The sequence below is a fragment of the Crocodylus siamensis genome, chromosome 4 (assembly GCF_052110815.1).
Source record: "Crocodylus siamensis isolate JL-2025a chromosome 4, ASM5211081v1, whole genome shotgun sequence".
NCBI lineage: Eukaryota > Metazoa > Chordata > Crocodylia > Crocodylidae > Crocodylus > Crocodylus siamensis.
Genome location: NC_143398.1, coordinates 90,084,183 through 90,107,949, shown reverse-complemented (window position 1 = coordinate 90,107,949; position 23,767 = coordinate 90,084,183). Strand labels below are relative to the sequence as shown.

At 40.6% G+C, this 23,767-nt stretch overlaps 1 protein-coding gene across 3 annotated transcripts in view; it reads right to left on the bottom strand.

Moving 5' to 3' along the window:
* ANKS1B (ankyrin repeat and sterile alpha motif domain containing 1B) overlaps positions 1 to 23,767 on the bottom strand; it is an 845,363-nt gene that overhangs the window by 742,823 nt on the left and 78,773 nt on the right. For all 3 annotated transcript variants that reach the window (XM_090042850.1, XM_090042851.1, XM_090042852.1), the window contains exon 2: positions 5,739 to 5,819. In XM_090042850.1, the coding sequence (XP_089898976.1) occupies positions 5,739 to 5,819 (81 nt within the window). The remainder of the gene's footprint in view (positions 1 to 5,738; positions 5,820 to 23,767) is intronic.

The following is a 23,767-nucleotide window of genomic DNA, read 5'->3' as shown; positions in this document are numbered from 1 at the left end:
GCAAGCTTCATCCAACTTGGACAAAAACCAACAAAGTTATAGATATTTCATATCTATGGCCAAATCTCTGAATTGGCTTCAAAATTTCAGAGCCAATTCAGCCGAATTGAAGCGGGAAACTGATTTGGAGCTCTGGATCAAATTGCTGCCATCTGAATCGGCTGAATCCAAACCCAAATCTAATAGTTCCCTATTTACACAGGCCTAATACATGACTTCTGAGGAAAGGCTAAGGGAGCTGGGGATATTTAGTCTGAAGAAGAGAAGATTGAGGGGGGACTTAATAGCATCCTTCAACTACCTGAAGGGTGGTTACAAAGAATATGGAGCTACGCTGTTCTCAGTGGTGGCAGATGACAGACCAAGGAGCAATGGCCTCAAGTTGCACCAAGGGAAATTTATATTAGATATGAGGAAAAACTCTCATTAGGAGGACAGTTAAGGAACAGGTTACCCAGAGAGGCTCTGTATGCCTTGGAGATTTTGAAGACCTGGATAGATAAAGCCTTGGCTGGGATAATATAGTTGGGAATGGTCCTGCAGGGAGTTGGCCTAAATGACCTCCTGAGGTCTCTTCCAACCCTAATTATCTATGATTTTATAAGGAAAAAAAAAAAGCAAGAGAAAAAAACTGAACAGTGGGAAAAGATTAAAAAATGGAGAAGCAGTAGAGCAGAATGCCTTGTAGCTAGAAGAAAATGACTGGAAGGCCTGGCACAATGTAGGATCTTCAACAACCAATGCAATGACACCCAACAATAATGAGCTTAGAACTGCCTCTGGGGAGGGATAGGCATGTTTAACCTAGGGTATCATCTTTCAAATTGCAAATTGCATTGTCTTAACTAAGAAAATTTAAGGTACAAGCACACTATTTAAAGGATGTAAAAGGTCAAAAATATAGAAGATAATCAATGGAGAATTCAAGAGGCCGCATGCAAATGAGCATGGATGTGCAGCATACAGTGCTGCAGATGGGTCATATGCAGGCATTCCCCCTGCTGCTACCCTGCAGCACAGGGTAGGGATGGGTGGAGATCCTAGGGTCAAAAAGGGAGCGGGGCACACATGGCAGCAGTTCACACTACCCAAAATCGGAATCTGGCCCGCTGGAACCATGCTTTGGCTGCCAGTCAGGCTCCCAGCTCCAGGAGAGCTGTGGATACAGCTCTCTGAGGCCCCTAGGACCCCAGGTAAGGCTGCTGGGACCAGCACAGTTGCTGGCCCCAGCCAGGGCCAGATTAATGCATAGGCAAAGTAGGCACACGCCTAGGGCCGTAAGTGAAAAATGGGCTCAATTGCGCTTATTTTCCATATTATTATTATTGAGTGAAAAAACATAGGGGCCCACAAGTTTGATTGCCTAGGGCCCCCTAAAGGGTTAATCTGTCCCTGGTCCCAGCCTCTCCTACCTCACTCAGGGTAACCTGCTGCACATCAGAGGGTACGTGGCACAGGTGTTCCCCAAAGAAAAGTAGCAGCAGCACAAAGTATGCTGCTGCTTCTTGTCCCCAAGTAAACAAATGTCCACACTCATGTGGACACTGCCGGAGAGTGCTAATAGGTTCAATATTTATTCTATAAAAATATTTTGATCTAAATACAGTGTATATGTAGTAGTAAATTGTCACAGGATGGGGTCCCCAGGGTTGGCCGCAATACCCCTAGGGCTCTTGATCATGCCAATCCTGCCCAACGGGCACCCTCTCTCTCCTGCCACATCTTGTTGTACTATAATATATAGGGAGGCTGCCCTCTAGCTTGTATTTTGGGGCATGGTCCTGATGGATTCCACTGAACCCGGTGGGTTCCCGGACCCCTTTTGAATCCCACTCCAAAATGGATGCCTCTTTGGAAACCATCAGCCTTATGGGCTAGATGTGTGGCTCCAAACTGCTCCTTTACAACACCCCAAGTCTCGCAGATGGCATTCACATATTGTCCCTCCAAGGCCTTAGCTCACCTTGGCCTCCAATCATCACTGGGCTCTCCGCAGCCCTGTCTCTCTCTCAGTCCCCCCTGGAGCTGGGGTCTGCTCACCCCTGAATACTGCGCCCACACTGGCACTGAGGCTCCCACACTGTAGTGGGCCCCCAATGAGGTGTCCTCCTTCCCCAGTAGCCTCAACCCGATCCTCCGGTGTTATCAGACAGCAATCAAAATATGAGCCCCTGGGCTATAACATAACGTAAAAAGTTCATTGTGTGCTCTGTCCCTTTAAAAGATTTAAACTTCTGCCCTGGCACTAAGTACCTCGTAAGCAAGGGTACCTGGTGAGCTCCTGGATCCCCATTAGCCCTAAATGCAGCATCTCTGGCAGCTGCAGCATCTCTGGGCAATTCCTGCCTGGAGGCTCCTGGTAGGGAACTCCATTTGGCTGCTGGCAGGAAACTGCCTCTCTAGTTCCAGCCCTTGGGTTTATATTTGCCCAGAGCCCTGCCTCTTCCAGTCAGCTGACCTACTGCAGGTGTAGGCTAATTCCCTCCTTAGGCCTGCTGCCACAGTAACCTGTGCCTGTGGGGTTCCTGCCTGACTGCTAGGGCTCTCTCCCTAGGCAGTTTCAGCCCTTAAAGGAACAGGCACCTTAGTGCCCTGCGACATTAATAAATACAATTTACCTTCAGGTAGTTGAAATAAAAATCCAGGAACAGTTAAAACGTTTCCAAGCATGGATATTTTTGACATAGTAAAATATAAATTCTTAATGTCATGGGGTTAAAAGATACCCGAAGATCATATATTCTGTTGAGCACTGAGCAATTAAAGGACTTCAGCATTATTGAAGACCAAACCATGAATGGCTGATGTTAAAAAGTCAAAGGGAAAATGGGAATGTACATTATAAACAATGATTGGAGATAAATGACATGTAAAAAAAATATTATGTCCTTGAATGTGTGATTAAGCTACTTTTGGGCTACAGAACTCAATGGTAGACACTTGGCAATAAAAGATTACTACTGAGAAGTACAAAAGGGGACAAGGACAAAAATGACAGAATAGTTTCAATAAAAAAAGTGATTATATTGAAGATATTTCATGATTTGATTTAAAAAGTATTTTTCATGCTCCAGGTAACCCAAAGTACTTTATTAAGCAATGAATGAGTTAGAGATAGCGTGGCGATTGTGTGGTTAAACACAATACCATTATGTATTCAGTGGTAGATAATCACAGTGCCTTCTCTTATTAAAATAGACATTAATATTTAAGATTATGTGTTATCTTCTACTTTTCCAAAAAGTGCCAAGGTAACCTTAACTTTCCACTGACATCTAATCAGAAATGTAAAGAATGCATGTCATTTTAACAGCTCATTTGAAGAATGTGTCCTGTGGATGCCATGAGACTGATGGGATAAAAGCTGTTTTGACAGAACACGAGAATCAAAGGTCATGGACTGAGCTATGAAAAACTAAGAGAATTTATTTAAATAAATGAAATTACCATATTAAAGCAACAGGAAGGGTGTACATTTAAAATTTAAAAAATGCAAGCAAAACAATAAAAAAAAAGAGAAAATGCCAAACAATATTTTAGACTAAAAACTGCTTTTAATTTCCTGATTTTTGTTGTTGTTGGTCAACCTCAAGATAGCAACACACATTTTTATTTAATATTCTGCTAACCAAAAATTAAAAACAGAAAGAAGAAATTGTGCTTAATTTACACTGAATTGTCTTATTAACATATAAAATTGACAAATTGCTACAGTGAATTGGAACGGGAAAGGGTGAATTTCTATGCTGCTAGGTGATTCTTATTTGGTTGGAGATTGTTTTTAATAGATTGACATTATGAAAGCTTTTTTGTTACAACACAAGGAGAGAAATTAAAATTTAAAAAATAAAAGCTTAATATTTGTAGAATAATACTGAATGACATGAAAATAAAACCACTCTAAAAATCATGTGATTCAAAAATCTTTGTGCTTTTTTTTCTGTTTTGAATAATAAAGCTCATTGGATCATAAGAAAGTAGAGCTAGAAGTAACCTCACAAGGTCATCTAATCTAGCCTCTGGCTCAAGGCAGGATCATTCCATAATTAAACCAGCCCAGCCAAAAGTGTGTCCAACCAGCTCTTGAAAATTTCCTGGGATGGAGATTCCACAACTTCTCTAGGTAGACTCTTCCAATGTTTGACCAACTTCATAGTCAGAAAGTTCCTCCTAATTTCCAGTCTAACTTTTCTCTGCTGCAGCTTCAAGCCATTTCTCCTCATCCTATCCTCTACAGCGAGAGAAAATCCTGTCTTAATCCTCTGTACAATCTCCCTTCAGGTATTTAAAGATTATCAACCCCCACAATCTTCTTCAGAGTAAATAATCCTAGTTCTTGTAGCCTCTCCTCATAAGTCTCAGTCCCCAGGCCCCTAATCATTTTGTCACTCTACATTGAACTCCTTCCAATCTGTCTACATCCTTCTTGAAGTGTGGGGCCCAAACCTAGAAAAATATTGGAATCTTGGAAGTCTCCATGCCAGCTTCAGGCCAGACATACTTGCATTACATACATACATATTTCAAGTTTCAAAATCTAGACATTTTTGCTACAATTCTATCTAAAAATTCTTTTGGCCTCTACAGAGCAGTTAGGCCAAAATTGAGTGCTTGAAAATATCATATGCCGTCCTCCTATTAGTCCAGCCTGTAATCTGCAATTGATTCTATCTAGATACCATAGCAGCAATTATACTTCATCAGAGATTTTCTTGGAGTCGTGGTAGTTTGTGTTTAGTATTCTTATATTTATTGGAAACATTCATAGCCAATCTAAAAATCTGGAAAATTTTTGCAAGTTGGCTTTCATCTTCTGACAACTGACAATATATATAGTTGCACAAGGAATAAATTATAAGAAAAGACGCATAATGTTTTTTCTTTTTTCAAAGACACAAGTTTAGCAGACTGTATTAATGACTCTTAGCTAATTCCAGAGAGACAGAGTACAGTAATTGATTATTTTGCATCCTGTTGTAGACATGAAGCTTTGGAGACTTTATAATACTTACGTTAGCAATACTTTGTCTTGTATTTGCTAATTTAGAAATAAATTGGCACATATGGACTGTAACAAGAATATGACTTACAGAAATACTAAAGAAAATGTCAAGTTTCTGTAACACAATAAACGCATAGTTACTTCATCTCCAAGAATGAAACTGTGGATAAAATGGACTAAAAATGAAATTATTCTGGATCTATATTTTGTTATTTAGGGTCTGATCCGAAGCCCACTGAAGTCAATACAAGTTTTTATATCATCTGTAACTGGCTTTGGATTAAACCTTATCACTTAAAAAAGAATTAACCCAATCTTAATGTCCAAGTTTTTTCAAACAATGAAAAAACAAAACTTAAATAAATAAATCCAGACAATGTTAACATCTCTGATTTGCAAGTGGAAATTACAGAGAGGATAACAGACTTGCTCTGTGTGAACAACAGCTACTTCTTTGACAGTCACACAAGAGCATAGAAGAAAGAATAGAACCCAGAATTCCCGAATTTTATTCCCCTCTTGTAATTATTAGGTTATGATACTGTGTCCCTAGCCCCAGTTGCACAGCCTCAGAAAATCTCATATAAACACAGCCCATAAGAAAAGAGTTTAATGCAAATATTTTTGTAAATCAGATTATTACACAGTTTTCACCTGTGCTAAGAAGTTAATGTTATACTATGTTTCAAGATTATATAGAAAATTTCACCATAAATGTTCAATATGAATTACTTACTTGTGTCCATTTAAAGCTGCATGGTGTAAAGCAGTATAACCTGAGCTGTCTGTACAATTTATATTTGGTCCTCGCCAGATGCTGGAAAAAAAAGCAAAACTGTAAAGTTACTTTTATTGGAAACAAAAATGTTTGACAATATTTGCCATAGGAATAACTAAAATATAGGAGACAAAATATCTAACATCTGAAAAGGGATATATTATTAGTATCTACTGGCAAATTGACCGTCAAGAATAACGGGGGTGGGAGGTGGGCTGGCAGGGATGGAGTGCAGCCTCTAAACCTGTGTCCCCTCTCCGTCCATCCTCATCTGTCCCAGCCCTCCCCACCCCCCTGCTTTGGGCCCGACCCCATTCCCCTCCGGCAGTTCGGGTCCAGGCCTACCCCCCGCCCCGCCCCACTGCTATGAGCCCAACCCTGTTCCCCCTCCACTGCCACAGCTTGACCCTGTTCCCCCCAGCCATGGTGGGTCTGACCCTGTTCCCCACAGTGTTACTATGGCCCAACCCTGTTCCCCCCACCTGGTGCCGTGGCCTGACCCCATCCCCCCCCAGCATGGTGGGCCCACCATTCCCCCCTCTGGCATGTCAGGCTCAATCCTGTTCCCCTCCCGGTGTGGGAGGTCCAAGCCCTTTCACACCCCGTACGACAGGCCTGACCCTGTTCCCCGCCCCCGCCATGGTGGGTCCAACTCCATTCTCCCCTTGCACTGCTCCCTCCAAGGAGCAGGGGGCGGAGGGGGGAAGCTTGCCCCGCCATCCCCTCCATCCCCCTCAGCCAGCACTCTGTGCCATCACCACCTCCAGGGAGCAGGGCTGGAGGGAGGAGGGAAAGCAAGGCCAGCAGTGCTTGCCTTACCCATCCCTATTCCATCCACTCTGTCCCCACCGTCATGGCAGCACTCTGCCACATTGCCATCACCTCCTGTCTGGAATGCTCTTGGAGCACTCCAAGAGAGTGTGAGAATAAAGCTTATGGACAGACAGTTAGACAAACTAAGCATTTTATATATCTAGAATTCCTAAAAATTATTTTTCATGGATTTATATTGTAGTAACCATGAACTCACAAAAAGCAATTTTAAGGAATAATGTAATTTTCAGTCACAAAGTTCTGTTATTTAGAATTTTCTGTTCATTGAATTGTGGTTGATTCTGATGTCATTTACACAGTTCTTTCACTGTTATAACTTTGCTGACTTCCATTCAATTAGTCGTGACATATACAAGTCTGAGATTAGTTACTGCCAATAATCTCATTAAGATACTGTCATCACTGATATTTTATGTCAAATTGTAACAACTGCTAAATTACTGAAAGATTAGTCCAAGATTATTGCTCTCTGTTTTCAAATTTGTTAATCTTGTGCATTTGATATCACTTTATTCACAATTTATTCACAATTAGTTTAAGTATTTAACCTATATACTTAATTTACTTGTTGATATCTGGATGGTTTACAAAACAACATAAGAGAGATTTTTTTTGAAAGAAGTATGCATTCAGAAGTGTCTCTATTCAAGTATGATTTCTACCACAGCTCATTAATGGCTCGAGGCAATTTGTGTGTCCGACCTTTGAGCCACATATCTGTCTACAGAAGTTGTAGGTCTTTTTACAGAGAACAGCAGGCCATAAGCTAGGATTCTGCTCCAGAAACATGCTTATGTCATCACAAAATTACATACAATTGGCAAGGGACATTTATAGATGCATTACCTAAAAGTATGCATTTTTTTAATGATCATTTTTAGTTGACTGAATTCCATGTGGAAGTGGTTATTTCTGTATTGCTTTATCCAATATAGGCTTTTCAATAACATAGGCTTTTCAATAATTAGGGTTCAAACACCAAGACATTTGACTTGTTGTTCTGGTTCCTACAGTTTCTAAATCCAATTTTCAGCTTTGCTCCTCTTCTACTTACTTTAAAATTACATACCATGGGTTTTTCTTTTACTTTTGAATCAAATTAGTTAAGAAGTTAACTTTAGCATTTACTGTTTTGCTATTATCTAAGCCCCCAAAATGACTTGCTGAGTTTAGCAGATTTTACGTTTTAAAAAAATTATTCTCTAGTGAGTCTATATTATCTAGAGATTACTATTTCTACGTATTAGTCTTTTTTCAATATTTATGCCTGAATAATTAAGGAAATCATCATTTTAATAACTTTAATCATTATTTATCTATTAAGAAAATTGCAGTCATTCTGAATCATTGGTGTCATATGTTATGCTCTACAGGTGGGCTTGCTCCTAAGAAGTGCTGAGCACCTGCCTCACACTGGAATCAGTAGGAGTTGAAGACACTAAAATGTTTATAGGTTTGGGCCTTAAATGTCTTCTTGGAAATTATAGTGAAGAAAAAACTATTACCTGGTCTTTTCCAAGGATACAAGAGATGTTACAACTTCCATACATTCCAGCACTGAACATACAAGACGCTGTGGGTATAATTTCATTATCTCTGTGTGCCTAAATAGCACTTGCCCAGTAGTGTAAGAGGTAGTGTTGGCACTTATGCATAGTTTAAGATACTATTGCCTGTTCACTATGAATACTTGAATATCCACGTAACTACTGTACATACTCAGTAGGCCATGAATGGGGCAGGCAGCTACATGGCCATGTAGGAGGCAGGAAAAGGAGGCCCTCCTGTGTTTTAGCCCCAGTAGCTGAGTGGTTTGGATGCTTGCTAAGGAAGTGGATGCTCAGGTTCTAGGTCCAGCCCCTCCGAAGGGGGTTGAACCCACAGCTCTCAAGCTTCCTAGTATAACATGCTAATCACTTTACCACATCAGATTTTTTTCCAGTACTCCTTGGGTGCATCTACACATGCAATTAGTGCACATGAATAAACTCCAAAGCTTATTGTTCTGGAGTTTTTTGCTCCTCCTCGGCACACCATTTGATGTTAATTGTCTGTTTCTAAAGCTGACATATCCACTAATTTGTCACTGTTTACTATGTTTAGGCTTGGTCTTCATACAAATCCATCAAAGCACAAGAACTGTTTCCATTTTGTAGGAAAGAGTGAATATTTCTATTTGTTAATATGTAAGAAAGATAACTGTATTTATTCAAAATTGAAGGCATTTGCTGTTCTATATATTTTTCATGCTGGTATAAACGAGTATTTTTCATCACAGAGGCATATTTTTGCGTTCTTTACTTTTTTCTCTCAATTTTCCCATCCCTTGTTTCAGTTCAGACTCACTTTCTTAAACTACCGCTGCCCTGCACTCTGATCTCAAAATGTAAGTTACAGAAATGAGAGTACATAAACTAATTTGCAAACATGAATAATCTTGTAGTTAATAAGATTGATAAATGTAACTGTATGCATAAAATCTATCTAGAATGATTTGATATACAAGAAGGACATGTCAAAATCAGGGGCTGTTCTCTATGATAACAAATAAATGTTACAGGCAAAATAAGTAATTATCTCACACTTATTCATGGACTTCACCTGGTCTGGACATTTCTCATGGGAAATACCATGCAGTAAGAGCCAATCCCTTGGGAGAGAAGATACAATGAAATATTAATCCCACTAGGATTTAAAACCATCTTTCCTTTTTTTTTTTGGTTATGTAAATTTTCTTCACCTAGTTTAGATCCAGCTAAAGCAGCCCAGGAAAGAATGCCAATTTTATGGAGTTTCAGGAAGAGAACACCAATCACAAGAGGTCATGTTGTGAATCTTGCTGTAACAAAGTTCTGTGCTCTATTTTTCTCTACCCAGGACCTTAAGAACATACTGCATAATATCCATTAATGTGCTCAGAACACATCATACTTTATGCTGGGCATACTTCGTTTTATTTGATTCACTGTGGGCTCATCTATATGTGAAGCTATGGCGACGTAACATCCACAGGTGTCTACATGTGACCAGCAGCTACTTTACTGTACCAGCATGCTCCCCCATTACAGCGCATTGCTACAGTGAAGTAGGTGCTAAAAATAACTGTGCTGCGCATATGGTGCAGTATGGGCAGTTACTGTGCCCTGGTTTAGTACTTCTAAAAGGAAGTACTAAAGCACAGCACAGTAACAATGTCGCTGTAAGGCAACGTGTAGATGTGCCCAGAGACAGACTTGCAAATCATAAAGCAGCTTTTAAAACCACATGAAAGAGGAGTATCTACATTTCTCAATTATTTGGTGCAGCATGAATAGACTTTAAAATATATATTACATCTGGTTTTTCTAATAGTATTTGACTTTAGAATAAAGAAAGGGGCAGGGCAGGGCAGGTTGGATATAGGTCTTTTATTGTTTTGTCTATTTGTCTGGGGCTTCATTTTTGAAAGAGGAACAACCTGGACTAAATGTCACTTCTTTAGCATAGGACTGAAAATGGGAGTTTTTAATTGAAAATGCTCCCAAAATGAGTCTGTCAACCAACGTATTTTCTTATAGGATGTAGAAACAAATATGATGAAGTTCCTACTAGATGACTAAAATGAATTTTTGTAAAGCCATGCAGAATGAGGCTGAAGTGTCATTGTTTTACTAGGAACTCCTCATGTGACAGTTATGAAGAAATGGAATATATGAGAGTACCAAAGAAGACTGGCACCAAAAATATGAAATAATAATCCTAAAATCAGACAACTAACACACAGGTCATTTAGGTTTAAACACTGTAGAAGTCACCAACAAGCAAGTTACTTCAAGAGACTTTTGAAAGTCAGGGTGATTAAGGTTGTTTTAGTTAAAACTGCTCAAAACAGTGGCCTCCAGTAGTTCCATATTTCCATTTTATGAACCAAATGCAGTCTATATGCTCTGGTCATAAATTCAGGTACTTCATTTTATTTTTCACAATTGTTTTAGGGATTTAAGAAATGAAGAGTGTATTTCTTTCCATGGGAAGAAAAGGAAAGATTTACTTTCCCTGTCCAAGAATGCAACTTACAAGGTGTACTACTTTCATATTTTTTCTAAATTTCAAATAAGTCTAGAAGACCAAAAAATGTCATGTGGTCCACTAATGATCACAGATGTCTTTGTTCACCTTCTAGGCCTAGGAACAGACATTCAAAAAACCTGAGCCTGAATTGATTCAATCTTTGCAGTTTAGTCTAACCTGGCAAGGCTGAATCTTTTTGTAACTGCGCAGGCATCCCAGAAATATAGGCACATGCTTGCAGTGGCTCAGGCTAGAAGCCAGGGGGCACTAAAGCAGTCCTCCCTTCCCTTGCACAGGGCTGAGATGAGGGGGCGTGGCCAGGCCCCAGCAGGATTAGGGAGCCTCCCTCCCTTGATAACAAAGCATTTATCATCTTTGTTATCAGCATTTATCACCTCATCAGAAAACAAACAGCCTCTCTCCTTAGTTCAAACTCTTCTTAAACAAAGAAGGAAGGGAGGGACATTACCACCTGAGCTGTTGATTAGCTCCAAAAAGCCCTAAACTGATACGGCTGTCTGCCACAGCATGGACTATAGCCAGCATGCGGTCTCCTAGCTAATGCTATGTGTCTGTGTAAGGCAGAGGGGACAGGACATCTCTGCTTAAGCAGGGAGTGATGAGGGGAGGCAAAGAGTAAGAGGAAGCCAGGCAGATGCAGCTGTGCCTGCAAGTCCCTGCCGGAGCTGCAACCAGGGAGCAGAAGGGAGGCGCCAGCCCTGCTGTGGAGCAGAGAGCCCTACCCAGCCCAGAGAGCATTCTAGGATGCTGGGGAAGTCTGATTTAATTTAAACCAGGCAAGGGTTCTAGGACAGACATTGCATAAACCAGTTTGACTCAAATCAGTTAAGTCTGACACTACATTTAACCAGTTTTATCTCAAACCAGTTTTAGCAATTTTCAAACTGGTATATGTACACTGAATATCTGTTCTGTTACAGGTTTAAACCAATTTCTGATCACTTAAACCAATTTATGTGTAACGTCTGTCCCTAGTCTATTTGTCTTCAGTTAGTGTTGAGGATGTCATAATATTCTAGGAATGAAAGGATTTTGATGGTCTTGTGGATCATATATGGGTTGTTTGATCTTCCTCCTGGCTTTCCAGCAGGGGTGGACAACCTATGGCATAAGTACCACAAGTGGCATGGGTAGCCTGGGTGTGTGACATGTGGTAGATTGGGAGGGGACAGAGAGCACAATGGCAAATAGGGCAGGAAATAGCAGAGCAGGCAGGGGAAGGAGATCAGAGTGGCATTTACAGAAGGTATGGGGATAATTTGTGGTACTCCTACCAAAAAAGTTGGGCCCCACTGTTTAACGTATTGTTCAGTTGTCTCTTTTGGCATGAAATAAGAGTCTTGGGAATTTTATGACACAGGATTCAAGAGCATCACTGGCTGCTTTGGAAACCCACAGTATGTATTATTAATGACTAGTATTCAGGAAGAAGAACTGGATTGCATAAAGGTTTGACATTGTTCTTTGGAGCCATATGTATGCAATATCAAAATGAGAATGAACTATAGAAGTCAATGGATATCACTGGAAATAACATTAGATGAGAGGTACTGTAAACTGGAATTTTAGAAACATAAGAACATTAGTACCTAACATGAAATGAGTTTGTTCCAAGGTAGAAAGAATAACATGGAAATATTTTAGTTTTGGTTAATTAAGAAACATGTTTCTACAGTTACTGGACTACAAGGAGAGATTTTTTTAAACAGATTTGCAGTAACAAGTCAGTCATTTGGGTACACACCCATTTTCTTCTTGTATCCAGATTGCTTTTAAGGAAAAAGAAAATTTCCACAAACTGAATTAGTTCATTCTAAATGTTGCTATTTATTTCATTTCTATGGATCTCTGCTCTTTTAAATAATAATACTGAAAGTAATTCAATAAAATTAAAAACATGCAGCAGAATTCTTCATCTTTTTTTTTATTCAAATCTCTTGCCATAGTGAATTACCTTGGAGATATTTCTGACTAGTTGTGAAAGATACGAAATATAAGGGAGAATCTCCTGTTTGTCCCATTTTATGGGTAGAACACATTTCAGCTAGAAGGTATATATTATATATAATATTTATATATTAAGGCTACAACTTCCGCAGCAACTTGACACTGACATAATCCATGCCCGACTTAAATGAACAGAGAAACATCTTCTGTCAAAGAGGATGTTAAAATTATGAGAGACAACTAGACCTAGGCAGTAATACTGATATTTGGGAATGTTCTTGCTGTAACACGCACGATACTGTGTCTTCCCTATGCTGAATTGGGGCACTTTTCATTTAATTCTGATATTTTGCTGAAGGAAGCCATTTGAATTGATCCACTGGCATAATGGTGGAACAAGACTTAGACTTTTCCCTTCTATACTCTTTTGTGGATAACTCTCAGTGTTATCAATTAAAGGGAGGAACTTTGGAGGAGACAGATTCAGGCTTAACTTTTTCTACAGATTCCAGCTATTTAGATGGTGTAATGGAACAGGCAGGTTTGTGGGTTATGGTATGGTCAGTGACTGATACACCACACTGAGAGGTGTAGACTGTAGACTTAGTAAAACCTAAGTTATGAATAAAGTATGTTTAAATTGTGTATAATCAATCATCAAGCTTAAACCATAATGAATAAGCTTGCATTTAAGCCATGGGAAAGTAAAATAAAAAGCCATGGGAGCCTGGGAAAGTAAAATAGAATATGTTTATCAAGGCCACTAATTTTAGGCAGAAGGCCTAATCTGGCACTTACAGACTAAATCTGGGATGCATTAGACCAGGCTGAGTCCAAATAACTTCTCTTGGAGAACATGTAATACTAATTAAAAGTCACAACTGATGTTTTGTCTTTCAGTAAAAATTGAGTTATATGTAATCAACTAGAATCCTCCTGAAATTATACTATGTCTTTGTTAACTGAATATGGTAATGTGAAAAATGTATGTTATGAAGAGAAAAAAAATGAAAAAGGGTCTAAAGTGATCAAGGAGTATGAATCCAGAAACACAAAGGAAAAAGAAAACCACCTGTTGTCAGCTTTGGCCATTTGCAAAGAATCTTTTCTATGCTGCAGAAGCGTGGCTAAAGCATAAGTCCCTAAAGCCTGTTTCAGAGTAAACCTTTGCAAAGGCTACATACAACTAACCTGGGTCAGCAAAGTAAAATAAACAGGACACGGCAAACAGCATTCCTAAATGGTGAAGAAAAAAATAAATCCTCTATCAAAATAATAAAACACCATCTAATTAGCATCTTCCAAACCCATGGAAAAAAAACAGTTCAGTCTAGTTTCCGAAGTCTCAGTCTGAATAAAATAAATTAGAGAATATTTATTAAAATAAGCCACATAAATATTGGGTAAAAACAAAGGGGATTTTGGAACCTCAGAGAATTCAAAATGAACAGTTGCCAGTCTGTGTACCATCCTATTCCTCTCTCCCACATCCCCCCACCTGGTAGAGGTGAGAATCTGTATTGTGCTGTTCCAGGTAGTGAGATAGACATTGAAAAAAATGTTTATTTTGTGCTTTGGTGTCTAATCAATAAAAGGCTGGCCTATAGACCTGTCTCTTTGCCACTTTTATCTGCCTTGGGGGATAGTAATGCCCTACCTGCTAAGAGGGAATGCAGGATCACTGAGACATGTCATTTTATCTTGATTTAATGTACAAAAAGGGAAATCATTAAAGGATTGTAACTCCCTTAATTCTAGTTCTAATCTTGCAAAAGAGGTCCTGATCATAACGAGCTCTCATCTTGTTTCTCTAAAGACTGAATAGACTCAGATTTTTGGCAACAGCTTAATGGAGTCTAGATCAGGGTTTGCCAACCAGGGGTACACATACCCCTGGAGGTACTTTGGAAGGCCCCAGGGGGTATGCGGCAGTGTCACAGAAAAGTCGCTGGCACTACTGCTTTCGCCGCTGGCACTTCTAGTTTCGCTCACCAACTGGCTGCTAGGGGATGCCCCCTCCTTGTCAACCAGCTGCCAGGGGATTCCTCACTTCTTGACTGGTCACCAGGGGTACACCGACCAAAATGTTGAAAAACCCTGGATTAGACTGATCTGTACAGCTGCTAAAAACCAGTGGAAAAAGTGGTCAAATGGTAGGACACATTGGGGTGTACTGACATACTCCTATAAACATAAAAACTGTGGGAGATGATAGGAGTACAGAGGGTTCACTAGCACAGGTAGGCTGGTGAGATGGGCTGACCACCACTCTATTGAAATCATGTGAGAAGTCTATGAAAGATATAGTAGCATGGCAAGTTGGGCTGAGCCACATTACTACACACTGAGGAAACAGTAAGAATGTAGGTCAACTGGTACAGGTAGACTGACATGAATGGAAAACTCTTTCGCTACGTTACTGAGGGAAGCTAAAGGAAAACAAAATGACAATCTGAGTTTAGATATGAAATATTACAACAGGGCACTGGGGCATAATCCACAGGGCTCACTGCTCAGAGGACATGGATCCAGATTCAATCAGCACTGAGAGTCCTCCCCTTTCTATACCCTTCTTCAGGACTTGGCATTGGCTGCAAGCACACCTATGGGACTAGTACAGTCCAGCAGCTCTCTTTAATCCCTTTTTCACCAGGGACTAGCCACCATGCCATCACACACACATGCACACAGGCAGAGCCATGATTAATGCAGATTCAGCACACTGAAACCTCAGGCTCCAATTACCGAAAATCCAGTTCATCTGAACACCACAGAAGTCTGAGTGGAAATCCTCACACTTTAACTCTTTTAACATAGGCAAGACAGCAATAGTGCATCAGCCCTACAGAGGGAGTCTGACTTCAAACAAAGAAAAAGAATGAAAAGCATAAATTTCCTTCCTTGTGGTGAAATCAGTGAATCTACCACATGAATCAGACCAGTAGATATACCCACAATGAGAAGTCATTATTGAAAGCAATATTTTGTCATTGAGGAGAATGTGGAATAAATCAAGTTACCATGCAGTTTCCAGGAAAGAGTACTCCTTGACAAAAAATGAAGGACTCTTCAAATTCTTATTTGCATATAATGCTATTCAAAAGCAAGCTATTCCAAATATCTCAATGCATTTAGCAAACAAAACTTCTGACAAGATTTTATGAACTTCAATGAAGCATGGGGAATCTGTCTGTTAGATAATGAGAGGATACCTTTTAGGAAATTGAGTCTGCCCAACACTTTAAAAAACATGGTGATATTGCAGGGTTTTTCTTTTTGTTTAAACAAAGTTACATTTTCAAGACTACTGTTTGACAAACACCTAAAGCTTTAGTTGTGGCTGAATTAAAAACTGTATAAAAGTATTCAACAATTTTCTCTCAGTTGCTATTCCTATAAGAAACCATAAAAGAATGTGCTGTATTTCTTATCTTATTCCACCTGTATTACAAAATAATATTAGGTGCTTTTAATGGCAGTTTTTTCTTATTCTGGACACAAAATACTTAACTTTTCAAATGTAGGTTAAATAGTAACCAGAAAAAAAAACCCAACATTTTAGCTGCTTGTATATGCCATGGGGGTTACTTTAATTCTCCTTAAATTGAAGTGGTGGCGTTTTAAAAACACCACTTTAATTTAGGGAGAATTAAACTGAAGTTAACCCCTGTGGCATGTACTAGGGCTGTGCGAAGTTTCGGTCCCTGATTCTATTCGGCAGAGTTTTGACCCAATTCAGTGGCCAAATCTCCAAATTCAAATCAAATCAGGAGACCCTTTAATCTCTACAAATCAAATCAGAACCCTCTGAATCGATTTGGAGAGATTCAACAATTCGGACATAGACACAGCTTTAATTTTTTTTCTCCATACCTCAAGGTACCAGGCGGCTTGTGAATGCTGAGATGCTTGGATAGATGGAGCATCCCACAGGAGCACGGGGGGTTCCCCGGCACACTCAGCAGCAGACCTGAAAGTAAACCAGAAGCACTTCCAGGTCTGCTAGGGAATGTGCAGGGCCCCCTCGTCCTACAACTCCCAGCTCAGAGACTGGTACCTCCTTGGTCTGGGGGGGCACCTGGAGTCCCACCACGGCTGATCGCCAAGCTGAGGGGGCATGGGGAGACCCCCCCCCGCGTGCTTGGTAGCAAACCCAGAAGTGGACCAGAAGTACTTCCGGACCACTTTCAGGTTTGCCACTGAGCAAGTGCCCCCCTCCCAAACTCCTGTGAGATGACTCCATCCACCCCACTATTGTAGCATTCACGAGCTGTGCCTGGTACCTTGAGGTACGTAGAAAAAATACTTAAAGTTGTGTCTATGGCCGAATAATCTTCAGATTTGGCCAAATCAAATCAGGGACAGTGATCTGCATCAATTAAGTGAATCACTGTCCCCAATTCAGGCCAAATCTGAATCAAATACAGCCCTTTTCACACACCCCTAGCATGTACGCAAGGTCGGGCCCAATCTTTACCTGCCTCTCTGGCAGCAGGAGGGGAGGGTGAGCTGCCACCAGGCCGAAAGTTCCCTGAGCTGTGGGAAGCCAGTGCCTCCCTCCACGCTGGTGGCAGCACCCCCCCCCCCCCCCAGTGGCACCCACCCACAGGTACCTTGCCTAGGTTGTCCCAGGGGGCATTGCACCTGCAGAGGGAAGCACAGGCCCCACCACAGCCATGGAAGGAAGCACTGGGCCCCCATGCAGCTCAGGCAGGCAGGTAGGCTCCAGGGATAAAAGAAAAAAGAAAAAAAAAAGATCAGGTTCGCTGCTTTTCTTTTTTCCTTCTTCAGTGGAGCCTGCCTGCACGGGCTGTCACTGGGCTGCCTGCACAGCCTTCCTGCAGAGTCCCTGACCTGCACAGGGTCCAGTGCTTCCCTCCATGGCTGTAAGGTAACAAACTAAATCACCTCTGGGGTGTTTTATTTTGCTACATCCCCAGGTCATTTATCATGCAATATGCTGCCAACTCTGTAAACAGCTGCACCATTAAAGTGGTGCAAAAGGGCATTTAGGCTGCTTCAAAGGCTTTTTAGTGTTAATTTAGTTTTAACATGGCGAGGTAAAACTGGCAATTCCAAAAATATGTTTGTTTATTCAGCAATATATAATGGATTATACACATGACTGTATTGTATAACTTGTTATTACACACATAGTGATAAAAAAAGCTAGGTGACAGTGCATAGGTCTTTAACCCTGTCACTTTACCACTATTATCATTCTGTTGGTACAACTTTGAATTGGTCTCTCTTACCTTCCTCATCTACATAACCCCCTTTACTATACTAAATTCTTTTAGAATTAATGGAATGATGGATCCTTAGAACAGTAATTTGGTACCTTGGGAATGGATACTTTAGTCAAGACAGTGATGAAAGGCAGTGAAGGCTGATGATGCCATCAGTGTCTACTGGTCCACATAAAAGCTACTTCTTGGATTGACCCCTGGGAGCTTCATTCTACCTGGCCCCTCTTCACCCAATATTCTACATATTATCAAAATAATTCAGATACCAAACAGTAATTTAATTTCATCATGAACAGCAGCAAAGCAGCTCATATCCTGTTTGATACACAGATAACACATGATCCACAATCATGTTGAATTCACTTGGATTTTCTAGTTCAGAATGTGAGTCATCAATATTTTTATTAACCTTTACAAGAGAGAGCTGAAAATAAATTTAAAGGGCTTTTTTTAACCTTTTTACCTATGTCAATATTTTCTCTTTACTGCCATATTTGAAGGATCCAAGATTGAATAAAATATATTATTCTTCATGAAGAATGTCACTTTTGGGATTTTTCCTCCTGGTTTTATCTATAATTTGTACTACCTTCACTGAATTATAGGGATATATTTTCAAATCACTTTCCAGGAAAGTGGGTTTAAAGACTCAATGCATGCCTTTATGGAATTGGACATGTAACACTTTTCATGCACAATATATTTCCCATTAACCTGTTTTTTATGTACAATATATGATATGGCATAATCAAAAGCTGTGCAAGAAAAGGAGACTAGAAAAAGGGCATCCTAAAAGCTTTACAACTATAGGAAAGCATAACTATAGGATTTGAATGATAAAGGTAGAAGATATGTTTAGTCTTGCAATGTATTTTAAATTTCTGTTTAAATATTGGAGCAGCTACTTCAGAGTTAAACAGGCAAATTAATTTAACAATTAAAAAATGAGAAAAGATTAAAAACTAATGTTTAAAGTTTTACTTTATTTCAACTGATGCCATCACTGAATTAAAAAATACATTGACAAAGGGATTAATTGAAATTGAAATACTAGCCTCTTGTTTAGCCTCGTTTTATATGTGTACCTCTTTAAAAACTATATTAAGTTTTTATTACTTTATTTTTTTTAATGTCTTTCTTCATTTGGGATTAGATCATATAGTTAGGCACCACCCCATAGGTGCAGAGTAAACCTAGGGAACTTTCAGGTAACGATCTGCAGTTAGGAAAGGACAAGCTCACATGTTATCCTTGCTGGAATTATCTCTAGCACATGTGTGCTCTTGCTCGTGTTCTCTCTCTCTCTCTCTATTTTATTGAGTTTTGCATTTCCTCTTTTCAGAATATTCTTCAGGCAGTAGGTAAGAAAATAATTGGGAAAACAATTGATTGTAACATCACAACCTTTCTATTAGAAAATACTGGGCTGGGTGCCCCATTCTGCTTATCTTAAGGAAAGGTTAGGAAAGCTGGCAAATCTGAGCAGAGTAAAGCAAGTGAAAAGCCATGGTTCTATGAATTGTTCTCTTGTGCCCAAAGCCATCATTTTTTAGGCATAAATGAAAATGGAGCTCTGTGGGTGGGGAAGTTGTGCTGCTGAGTAGCTGCCATTCTTCATTAAATGTTTCCCTTTGAATCTGCTGGATTCCAATTAAAATCTATCTGCAAGTTAATTCTTCTCACAATGATAACTGTATACAGAAGCAGGACAATTGCATCTGCAGGGAGAGAAGCTGATGACCAAAGGTAGTACCTGTGGTAAGAGGTGAAAGAGAGCACCAGCAAGTAGCCATTTCTTAGCACAACAACAACTGGATCTTCTTGGATGCAGTCTGATTTTCCCATGGATCCCAAGGGAAGTCCCTCCAGGCAGCCCTCCATAACTTTTCTGAAATTGACGGTACCCCATTTCAATGACTAATGTATTTATTACAGTGCTTATAACCTCCTTACACAGGGGCTGGGCAGGGATGAGAGAGCACTTAACTCTTCACAATCTGTGTCACCCTTAAAAAGATCTCATGACACCCCAGAGTGCAGCAGCACCCTGACTGAGGATCATCAGTCTAGAGATTTTTCCCCCCTTACGGATTTTTCTGAAGGAGAAAAATATTGGTTCAGTTAACATAACCTGTGCTTTTAAATGTTTGACTGTATTATTTCAAGTGCTATTATAATATCTCTGTGGAATGGGGCTCCTCAGTATGTCTACGAGTTTCACTGCTGAATGTGTGGCATGTGTTTAGTTTGTTTTGATTTCTGTTTTCTAGCTTGTCAGTATCAATAATACAATAAAAAAATCTGTCTACAGATAAATTACTGGCTTAAAAATGTTATTCAAATCCCGATTATAAATAGAGCAAAAGACTGTTTTCTTTTCTCCAATCTGGAGATGGTTACCATCCTTGGCCATATATAACTTAAGACAGGGGCATCAGGTGACTTCACAGCAGTAGAACAACAAATGGTCAGTGAGAAGGGCACAAGCCCCAGGCACTGATTTAGAGGGAGTGCCTGGGTAGCTTGCATTATGGTAGAGGCAGCTTGCATGCAGGGATCCTGCACCACTGCAGCAGCTACAGGGTTGTGTGCAGGGTTGGGTAAGATTCTCTGTTGCTTGTACCCCCAACCCCTGCTCTTCTGCATTTCTCCCCAGGGCACCAAAATTGCTAGTTACCCCTCTGCATCACAGCCACAATGTTAATTACATAAGAATTGTGATTGGTTGCTAGGTAAATTCTGTTTAGTGTTATCCTATAGAACCTAAATAGTTTAAGAGATTTTAAAAGTTAATCACATTGTGAATGTTCCTTTCATGTGGGAGTCAATAAGGGATGAGTGCACACAGGTGGCCCCTTCTCCTTGCACATTCCATACAGAAGTGTGTCCCAATTAAAATTCAGAAATTCTGGATCCAGGGACTGTTCCCTACATCCTCCCTGAATAGATATATTTCATGGAAAAAATTCACCATAGATATAATGTTACCTGTAATCAAAATATAAAAGCTCAGCAAGGGACTGAGTCCCATTTAATCACTACAAATTTTCAGTAACTAATAACTATGCAGGAATCACATATTTATGCTGTTGTAACTTAGTATAATGTAGCTTAAGATCTTACCATAGTAAGATGCTTACTATTGATAAGGTTCAAGAATTCTCACTGAAATTATTACTGTACCTTTTCATAAACTTAAAGATTCACAGGTTTCAAAGATTTCCAAGGTTTCTAATAGTTACAGAAACATTTCCTAGACCAAACTCTACTGTCAGATAGTGGCCTAAATAGCAGCATGAACATGAAATTCTTGGTGAAAATGAGAACAGAATTGACACCTCACTAACAGTTGAAAAAAAAAATCCTTCATTACCCTTTCCTTGGCCATACAGGTCCTCATCGTCAAAGAAAATAATCCAGTTCCACTGTGCAGTAAACCAACTTTGCTCGGGAGTCTGCTTCCCTTTCCATCATGGACCATATTTAGTAGTGGTTATTGTACTCCAACATGTCGCAGGAACATAGAGGATAAAACAGGAACAGGCTAGAAAATGAACAAGCCTTTGATTCATCATCTATTAGCCATTCTCTAACAAGAGGTACTGTAGCTGTGAGGCTGTAGAATTCGATGCGTTTTACTGAAATTCTGTGGTGTCAGGAATGGATTTGTTCCTCCCAGCTGCCATAGAGATCTTCAATACACAACATATTTAGACAGATTACTGTATTTAGTTGAATACAAGATGAGGGTTCTTCCCTAGTCAGCATGGGGAAAAAGGTCTCTCATTTTATATTCACATACAAGGAAACTTCATTAAACACAGTGTCTATCATTAAACTGCTGCCAAAAAGCAGTATGTGCTCAGTAGTAGAAACCAACTACAGCATTGATTAAATACATCCAACACTGAGCATGACTATAAAACACATGGCCCCTACTGGGCCAACATACTGATGGGAACCCCTTTTTTTATTATACAACAACTAAAAGAAAATACTTTAACACAAAACTTGACAACTAGCCCTACAACAATACCTTGTTCTTCTTACGCCCCGTTTTCACCATTAACACACTAACCTCTCAAGAATCACCCTCAAAACAGGAGGAAGCAACAACTTTCATTCCATCCCTTTGTCCTTTTGGAAGAAACACTGTTCTTGTTCCCTCCATCTCCTCTCTGCCTTCATCTTTTCCATCTCATCCGCATCTTGATCCACATAGTATTTCAATTCATAAGTTGTCAACTCGAACATTTCTGGAGAAAGCCAGTCCCTTGACCAACAGGTTTCTCATCTTCCATAACACTACTGTGTTATGGAAAAAGTAGCATGGTTCTCAGTCTCTGTGTCTCCAGCCCTTTGGGCATTAACCCATACAACACAGTTTCATATGTCAAGTCACAGATCATATTGATCGTCCTGAAAAAATGATGCATTCCCTCCCATGCTCCTTGCACAAAAGGGCAGTCCCAAAATACATGGAGCACAGTATATTTAACCCCACATCCCTCTCTCAGGCATGCTGCTGATCTTACCAAGCCTCATTCATGCTGAATGCCCCTCATAGGAAAAATATTCTGTATCATCATCCGTATGATATCCGTATGTTCTCCTTTCACTCTGTTATTTGTCACTTCTTTCCACACATTTGCCATCTGTCTTTCTGTCAGAACCCCAACTATTGTTATCTTATCTTTCCTTCTTATCATATTAATCACCTTCTTACGGTTGTTCAAGAGTTCTAATCCCACTTCCTCAAGTTTATTTACCCTTACGAAGCTCTCCATCTTTGCATAGCGGGCCAGTGGATGCCACACCTACAGCTTTTTCCATTCTCCTCTATACATGCCCCATTTTAAAATTTTTCCTGCCAGGTAATAGTGAAACATGCAGTCTTCCCAATCCCCTCTGTTGTTGGGAAGACTGCATGTGTTTCAGTATTACAATAAAACACTAGATAATTGCCTTATCAAGAATGACAGATTTCAGGGAGTGTTTACCTGGCCCCGCTTGTCCCCTGATCACCCTTCAGGCAAAGCCATGTAAAGACTCCCTCTGCCGCCACCACATCCTCCTCCAGCATCCGGAGCAGGGGCTCCGTCCCCCTACCTCTCCCTTCCTCCACCTTGCAGCAGGGCTTCCCCCCCACCTGCCCTCCCCACTTCCCTGCTTCCCTCTCCCTACCAGCTGTTGTTGGGCCAGGAAGTGGTGGGGTGCCACCCCTGTGACCCCCCCACTCCCTTTCCCTTCCCTCCCATCCTTCCTTCCCAGCCACAAACACAGCCACCACAATGACCCCCACTTTGCCCTCCCCGCCCCAAGCCTGCCTGAGCCCACGCAGCCTCTCTCCCTCTCCACTGCCAGCTGTTGTCAGGCCCCCTTCTTGCTCCCCTTCCTTCCTCCCTCCCCACTGCCCAGCCCTGACAACAGCTGCCACCATGACCTCCCCCTCTTAGCCTCCCCCTACCCTGATCCCCTCCTCCCTCTCTGCCCAGCACCTTCCCCTCCCTGATGGCTGTTCTGGGGGCTGTTGGGACAGGTGTGGTGGCACTGCCACCATGACCCCCCCTTCACCCTTAGGCAGGGAGGCATGGAGAAGCCCCACTGCTAGGGCAACCAGAGCATGTTTCATGCCGACACAAACTTCCCTGGCAGTGGCTCAAACTTGGGCCCACACAGCCAACCACCACCTACCCTCTTGGTGGCACATGTGCAGTTGGCCAAAAGCAATTTGGACAGACAAATACGCAGACAGACAGACTAAACCCTTTATTATATTAGATACTTATAAAGTAAGTATACACAAAGCTTTCCAGGCAGGGGAGATGAGGGGGAGTTGCACTTCATGTAAAAGAGCCATGTGATTGCTCAGATCTCCAGTATGAA